At 36.3% G+C, this 8,970-nt stretch overlaps 1 protein-coding gene across 1 annotated transcript; it reads right to left on the reverse strand.

The window, feature by feature from the left end:
• Positions 1–1,421: 1,421 nt before the first annotated feature.
• On the reverse strand, positions 1,422–2,345 carry LOC132028096 (olfactory receptor 2T27-like). The gene has a single exon (XM_059416745.1). The coding sequence runs from the start codon at positions 2,343–2,345 to the stop codon at positions 1,422–1,424; it is 924 nt and encodes a 307-aa protein (XP_059272728.1).
• Between the last annotated feature and the right edge of the window lie 6,625 nt (positions 2,346–8,970).

The raw sequence follows: 8,970 nt of genomic DNA on the forward strand, positions 1-8,970 counted from the left end.
TTATCTAAGATAAATAAAGAACATAGACAATTTAACATCATAAAACAAAATATCCAATTCAAAAATGGGTAAAGACCCTAAATAGACATTTGTCCAAAGAATACATACAGATGAAACTCAAAGATATGAAAAATGCTCAACTTCTTTATTCATAATGGAAATGCAAATAAAAACTACAATGTAATACCACCACACACCAGTCAGAATGACTACTTAGAAAAAGACAAGAAATAACAAATGTTGGCATGAATATGGAGAAAATGAAACATGTGTACACTATTGGTGAGAATGCAAATGAGTGAAATCACAGAGGAAAATAGAATGGAGGGTCCTCCTAAATTAAAATTAGTGATATCATATGATCCAGTAATTCCACCTATTGGTATTTACTCACAGAAATAATTTGAAAAAAATACACCATTATATTTATTGCTGCATTTTCTATAACAATCAATATATAGATGCAAGCCCAGTGTCCCTTGATGATTGATAATGTGGTGTGTGTGTGTGTTGCTATATTACTCAGCCATAGGAAATAATGAGGTTTTGCTATTTGCAACCCTGTAGCTGAATCTAGAAGGTATTATGCTACATGAAACAAATCAGACAAATACAGACACCATATGATTTCACTTAGATGTGGAATCTAAAACAAACAAACAGTCTTTCAACTACAGATTACAAACTGGCAGCATCCAATGGGCTGGAGATGGGACAATAAACAAAATATATTATAGTGATTAATAGGTACAAAATTTCAAGTTATACAATTAGTCATCGAAATAAAAAGAAAAACATAGGGAATACAGTCAATAATATCATAATATATTATGGTGACTATACTTATCACAATGAGCATTGAATAATATATAGAATTGTCAATATACTGTTCACCTGTTCACCTGAAAATAATATTGCACTGCCTGTCAATTTTATTTCAATAATGTGTTTTAATTTAACTTTTTAAAGGAAACATCAACCTGGATAAAACAGTACTTCATGGCAAAAATGAATGTCTTTGTTTCTCCTCTGTTCTACTCTCAGATTAGGCTAATGCTCAGTCAAAAATTTGAAGCATTCATTCTCTCCTTTGTCTCTTTGATGGTAAAATATGACAATATTGCTTGTCCACCTTTATGGAAAACTTAAGAACATAAGTATACTTCCATATATTTGTTACCAAAGCCCTTTTATTCAAATATTTCTGTTAAACCAACTCTTTACTGAACTCAATTGTTTTGTTTCAAACAGAATAAGTTGATTGGCAATTTAATTACCACCATTTAAAATAATGTATGTCTCTAATTAGACATTCTCCATAGCGGAAGAAAGCTTCAAACCAGGGACTTGGATTTTTATCCTGGAACTGGTTTTAGATATGAAGTATGACAGTGATATTTCTTAAATTATTTTGATATTAGTTACTTTCCCAGGGTTTTCTTTATAGCCCCCACAACCTCCTTGTTTCTAAGGCTATAAATTAAAGGGTTCAGCATGGGGGTAAGGATAGTATAGACCATGGAGAGACCTTGATCCATCCCTGGGGTGTGGGAAGAGCCAGGTGTCATGTACACCACTATTGCTGGTCCAAGGTAGAGACTCACTACAATAAGGTGAGAAGAGCATGTGGACAGGGATTTTTTCCTTCCCTCAGGAGAGTTTATTTTGAGAACAGTGAGGAAAATGTAAATATAAGAGGTCATTATTAAGCTAAAGGGGGTGACTATAAATATGATACTTACTATAAACAACACAATCTCATAATCTGAAGTGTCCTCACAGGATAGTTTCAGGATGGCTGGTATCTCACAGAAGAAGTGATTTATTTTCTTCAGACCACAGACAGGAAAATGCATGGTGTAGATGGTTTGAATGAGTGAATTTAGAGAAGCTCCAGTCCATGATGATACTGCCATTAGCAAGCAGACTTTAGGATTTATGATGATTGTGTAGCGAAGGGGGTTACAGACAGCCACAAATCGGTCATAGGACATAAAGGTTAGGAGGAGACACTCAGCGCCACCTAGAGTCAGACAGAAGAACATTTGGACTCCACAGCCAATGCGAGAGATGCTGTGCTTCCCTAAAGAATGGTTGATGACCATTTTAGGAACCGAGCTGGAAATGTAGAACAAATCAATGATGGAAAGTTGGCTGAGCAAGAAGTACATGGGAGTATGAAGGTGGGAGTCCACCCAGATCAGAAAGATGAGGATGGAGTTCCCTGTAAGGGTAATGAGGTAGACCAGAAGGATGAGATAGACCAGGAGGCTGGCATATTGGAACTCAGGGAAGAGGCCCAAGAGGATGAAATCTGTAGTAGATGTCTCGTTTATGTTTGTCATATCTCAGCTTCATTGGTGACAGCTGATGGGTAAAAGGAAAGTACAGGGCATCTGTTAAACCTTATGCCTTGTTATGAGCCTTTTGTTTTTATCTATCCATTCTTTCTGCAACATCTTGACCCAAACAGCATTATCTTGAGAAACTTTAAGGTTGGAGAGCATATGGGAATTTGTGGAGAGTGGCACACTTGGAGAAAGCATGGAGCGCCCATGTTCTTTCCCACATACATTAGCCTACACATCTCTCCCATCCAGATGTTAATCTGTATTCTTTATTTTGCCTTTTAATAATAAAATGTTAATCTATTTAAAAATCTTGAAGTTTTAAAGTAGTAAATTTCTTATTTGGTAAATATTACATGTTATTATTTCACTCCATTATGTAAGTTTTGTTTTATATCAATAAAATTGTAGTACTCACCTAAGAATTTAAAACTCATTATTTGAAATTTCCTAAGACAATGAGTCTCCATATCTTTTGGTCTCACTTTAGTTTTTGATTTGTCAAAGAAACCATTTATCCAAGTGCCGTAGAGATCATTCTATGTTCTGTGTCATTTATCTCCTTTGTCAATCTTTTATAACCATTGCAGAACTACATATTTTGCATGACAAATGAAAATTTGGAGTCCCCTTTGTTCAAAGCTGTTAAGAATTTCAAAACAGTTACACAATACCCTTCTAAGGACAGAATTTAGCATAATTTCATGAATAACATTTATTCTGACCTTAAGGAATTCAAGCTTCTAGAATAACACATCAATCTGACAACTTCTGAGCTCATTTGTGTTTCCAACAACTTCTTAGATGCTTTCATCAGCTATCCTGACAACACTTTCAATTTATTGTGTCAAAACTGATATTAGCCTCCATCTCTTACATTTGTTCATTTCTTCCATTACCAATTCATTACCACAAACATTCAAGCTTAACCCTTGAGGCCACTTTTGATTTCTCATTTTCTATGTTTAATTAGTTTCTTGGTAAAGACATACTAAATTAACAGTATCTCTAAGACATATATCCCCTTTCCAAACCTATTATTTTACTTAGTTCTAAGTTTTCAATGCCCATTCTCCTGATTTTCTAGTATTATTTTTTCTTTCAAACCATATTCATCTTAAAACACATCTATGATCAAGTCAGTCTCTGGAGAAGTTTTCGAAATGTTCTCCATGAACTAATGAATTGCTTAACAATACTTATATTGGTATACAAATACTCAACAAATTTATGACTAGTTTACCTGGCTTTTTTATTTCTTTCTTTATAACAAACTTTTTTTCCTTACAACAACTTAAACTATAATCTTCTGAAAGGTCAGAATGCTTTTCATTTCCATGTAGGTACTTGCACAGTTTCACTTCCATTTAAGCTAAACATTCTCAATACAATCTATATTAAATATTTCCAATTATTTAATTTCCTGATCATGTTAGCAACTTTCTTCAGCTTCCTCAAAACTCTTCCCATCCTCTGCCAAATCAAAATGTTATATTTTCTTCTAAATTTCGACCATAAATATTAAACTGCCCTACCAGCGGCACATTCGGATTTAACCATCTTGTTAAATATTTGATTCCAGGGGTGTTTGGGTAGCTCATTTGGTAAAGCATCTGACTCTTGGTTTTAGCTCAAATGATGATCTTATGGTTCATAAGATCACGTCTCACATTAGGTTCCATGCTCAGCAGGAATTCTGTTTGAAGACTCTCCTTCTACCCCTCCCCCCAGTCATGCTTGCTCTCTCTCTCTCAAATAAAAAACTAAATACTTATAAATAAAAAATTAATAAACAAACAAACAATAAGTAAATAAATATTTAATTCCTCTTGAACTTAAACATTCATAATGAAGAAGTAACTAATATATGAATTTTATAATTCTTATGAATTGCTCCCTCAATAGAATTTTATGGCATAGATCATAAAATGGATGAGTTTATTCGATAGTGTTGGAATGTAGATGTTTCAAGATTATTACAGAAATGCCAGCATTCAATTTTGCAAAGAAAACTCATAAAAATAAAATATTTCTTTACTTTGATAATTTAGACCTGAACTTGTATATTTTCCTGCAGTCAGAGATCACCCAACTATAGATTAAAAATAATTCATGAAAAAGTGAGTTAGAGTCTGAAGATTGATAGAATACAGAGAAGGAAGTGGAAATGGATTAATGGTTGTGGAATAATAAGGGGGGGAAGAAATATTTTTTAAAAAGGAAAGGAAAAAGAAGAAAAAATTATGTCAACTGAAATAATGCCCAATTTTATTCTTATATGACATTGTCAGTACGTAACAAATATTAATACTATGAAAACTTTATATGTAGGCCACTTTAGAGTCTCTAAGGACTTAGATAACACTAGTCAATTGTCATTAATTATTTACATGGGGGGGAGACAAGATGGTAGGGAAGTTGGAGGCGCCCGTTCAACCTGTACCCTAAAGTGAGCTGATTACCTTCCAAAGATCTCCAATCACCCATGAATTCAGCCTGAGATCAGAATTATACACGTCTGGATCTCTACTGAAGCAGAAGACGCCAGTGGGCAGGTAAAGCGGAGTGGGAAAGTTGGACTGATATAGGAAGATAAACAAAAGGGGAGGGAGCCACCAGAGGTGACCCATTGGAAAGTAATATCCCAATACGAGAGTGCCCTGCACCTGGGGACCAGCATTAACTCAGGAGTCTGGTAGAAAGCACTCAAAAAGAGCAAAGGATCACCTGGGGGAAATTGCGGGAATCGGGGTGTTAGGGTTTGGGTTAAAGTCCCCAGACCCAGGACAGCCACCCTGGACACAGAGCCAGGGAGAGTGCATTTTCTAATATCCATATAGAGTTAAACTTCAAGGTAATCCCCTATCCTCAATCAATGCCACCCCTATAGGTAAACCAATTCCTAATCCCCCTTTATCTTAGGAAAGTTGAGTCCTTTAACAAAGATTTCAAGATACATCCAGGAAGAATCAAAACAACCTTCCTCACCCACACTGAGAATTTACAACCACTCTCCCATCTTTTTCTTCCACCAGTACTTCTGTGTTTGTCCTGATAGAATATAAATCTTACATTCAGGGTTTTTTTGACGAGGTTCTTTCTTTATTTGTGTATATATATATATATGCAAAAAATATATATATTATTTTTTTTCTCTTTTCATATACTTTTATCACTCTTTTTGTTTGTCTGTGTCTGTTTGTATACTTCACAAATCTTACCTTGGGGCCCATTTGGGCTAAACCTTCTCTTTTATCTCACCTTTTCTTTCCTCTCTCTCTCCCTCTCTCTTTTCTTCTTTTCCTTTTCTTTTTTCTCTCATTTGGGTGGGGAACCCTGATTGCTCAGAAGCATTCCAGGGTGCACCTTGACTGCACCACAGTCGATACACTCAGCTAAACCTGTTCAACCAAAATGACTAAGAGGAGGAGTGCCCAATAGAAGAAAAATACAGAGGATGGTCCTTCTGTAAGACAGCTAATGGCTATCAACATAGACAATATGTCGGAAAGAGAATTCAGGCTAACAATTATCCAAGCAATAGCTAGGTTGGAGAAAGCCATGGGTGACCAAACAGAATTGATTAGGGCAGATCTGAAAACAACCAGAGATCATGTTTTCAATATTAGGGAAGAGCTGAAAGCTACCAGAGATGAGCTTCACGATGCTCTCAATGAGTTCCAATCTAATCTAAAATCTCTCAATGCTAGAGTAACTGAGACAGAAGATAGAATTAGTGATCTGGAGGACAAATAGATAGAGAGAAAGGATCATGAGGAAGACTGGAACAAACAGCTTAGAAGCCACGAAAACAGAATCAGGGAAATAAATGATGCCATGAAACGTTCCAACGTCAGAATTATTGGAATCCCTGAAGGGGAGGAGAAAGAAAGAAGTCTAGAATATATAGTGGAACAAGTTATTCATGAAAATTTTCCAAATCTCGTGAATGGAACCAGCATTTATGTACTAGAGGCCGAAAGGTTTCCCCCCAAGACTACAGATTCTCGAAAGTCCTCGAGACACCTAATAGTAAAAATGAAGAATTATAATTGTAGGCAGAACCTCTTGAAAGCAGCTAGGACAAAGAAGATCCTTACGTACAGAGGAAAGCCCATCAGAATAACATCAGACCTGTCCACAGACACCTGGCAAGCCAGAAAGGGCTGGCAAGATATATTCAGGGCACTGAATGAGAAGAACATGCAGCCGAGAATACTTTATCAAGCAAGACTGACATTCAAAATGGATGGAGAGATAAAGAGTTTCCAGGACTGGCAAGGCTTAAAAGATTATGCAACCACCAAGCCAACACTGCAGGAAATATTAAGGGGGCTTCTTTAAAGGATGAAAAAGCCCAAGAATAGCATTGAACAGAAATATAGAGACAATCTACAGAATGAAAGACTTCGAAGTTAACATGATGTCAATAAAAACTTATCTATCAATAATCACCCTCAATGTGAATGGCCTAAATGCACCCATAAAATGGCACAGGGTTGAAGACTGGATAAAACGACAGGACCCATCCATATGTTGTCTACAAGAGACCCATTTTGAACCTAAAGATACACCCAGACTGAAAGAAAAGGGATGGAGAAGCATCTTTCATGCCAATGGGCCTCAAAAAAAGGCTGGGGTAGCGATTCTCATATCAGACAAATTAGATTTTAAGCTAAAGACTGTAGTCAGAGATACAGAAGGACACTACATCATTCTTAAAGGGATTATCCACCAAGATGATCTAACAACTGTAAATATCTATGCCCCCAGTAGGGGAGCAGGCAATTACATAAGAAAACTGTTAACCAAGATAACGAGTCATATTGATATGAATACACTAATCTTTGGAGTTCTTAACACACCTCTCTCAGAAATATATCACTGAAGCAGAAAATCAATAAAGAAACAAGAACATTGGATGACACATTGGACCAGATGGACCTCTTAGATATATACAGAACATTCCACCCTAAAACAAAAGAATACTCATTTTTATCAAGTGCACATGGAACTTTCTCCAGAATAGACCACATACTGGGTCACAAATCAGGACTCAACCGAAACCAAAAGACTGAGATTATTCCCTGCACATTCTTAGATCACAATCCTTTGAAACTGGAGCTCAATCACAAGGAAAAGTTTCAAAGGAAATCAAACATTTGGAAGAAAAAGGCCACCTTGCTTAAGAATGCTTGGATCAACCAGGAGATCAAGGAGGAACTGAAACAATTCATGGAAAACAATGACAATGAAGACACTTCGATCTAAAGCCTGTGGGATACAGCAAAGGTGGTCCTAAGGGGGAAATACATAGCCATTCAAGCCTCCCTCAAAAACATTGAAAAATCCAGAACACAGAAGCTGTCTCTACACCTTAAAGAACTGAAGAATCAATAAGAAATCAAACTAACTCCACACAAGAAGGGAAATAATCAAGATTAGAGCTGAGATCAATGAGTTAGAAACCAGAGATACAGTAACGTATCAATGAAACTAGAAGCTGTTTTTTTAAAAGAATCAACAAGATTGATAAACAATTGGCCAAATTAATCCAAAAGAAAAGAGAGAAAGCTCAAATACATAAAATTATGAATGAAAAGGGAGAGATCACAACAAACACCAAGGAAGTAGAAACAATCATCAGAAGTTATTATCAACAGTTATATGCCAATAAGCTAAGCAACCTAGACGAAATGGATGCATTCCTGGAAAAGTATAAACTCTCAAAATTGAACCAGGAAGACATTGACAACCTGAATAGACCAATATCTAGTAAAGAGATTGAAGCGGCGATCAAAAACTTCCCAAAAAACAAGAGCCCAGGACTTGATGGATTCCATGGGGAATTCTACCATACTTTCAAAGAAGAAGTAACACCTATTCTCCTGAAGCTGTTTCAAAAAATTGAAGCAGAAGGAAAACTTCCAGAATCTTTCTATGAAGCCAGCATTACCCTGATCCCCAAACCAGGCAAAGGCCCTACCAAAAAGGAGAATTTCAGACCAATATCACAGATGAATATGGATGCTAAGATTATCAACAAGATCCTAGCAAACAGGATCCCACAGCACATTAAAAAGATTATCCACCATGACCAGGTGGGATTCATCCCTGGGCTACAAGGATGGTTCAACATTTTCAAATCAATCATTGCGATAGAAGAAATTAATAAGAGAAGAGAGAAAAACCACATGGTCCTCTCAATTGATGCAGAACAAGCATTTGACAAAATCCAGCACCCGATCCTGATTAAAACACTTCAAAGTATAGAGATAGAGGGAACATTCCTGAAGTTCATAAAATCTATCTATTAAAGACCCACAGCAAATATCATCCTCAATGGGAAAAAGCTTGCTTCCTTCCTGATGAGATCAGGAACACGACAAGGATGCCCAATCTCACCACTCTTGTTCAACATAGTACTAGAAGTCCTAGCAACAACCATCAGACAACAAAGGGAAATAAAAGGTATCCAAATTGGTAATGAAGAAGTCAAACTCTCTCTCTTTACAGATGACATGATTCTTTATATGGAAAACCCAAAAGACTCCATCCCCAAAATACTAAAACTCATACAGCAATTCAGCAACATGGCAGGATACAAAGTCAATGTGCAGAA

Source organism: Mustela nigripes, chromosome 12 (genome assembly GCF_022355385.1).
Source record: "Mustela nigripes isolate SB6536 chromosome 12, MUSNIG.SB6536, whole genome shotgun sequence".
NCBI lineage: Eukaryota > Metazoa > Chordata > Mammalia > Carnivora > Mustelidae > Mustela > Mustela nigripes.

What these genes read in the sequence shown, in the direction of transcription:
- LOC132028096 (XM_059416745.1), bottom strand. Translation starts at nt 2,345, where the DNA reads ATGACAAACATAAACGAGACATCTACTACAGATTTCATCCTCTTGGGC.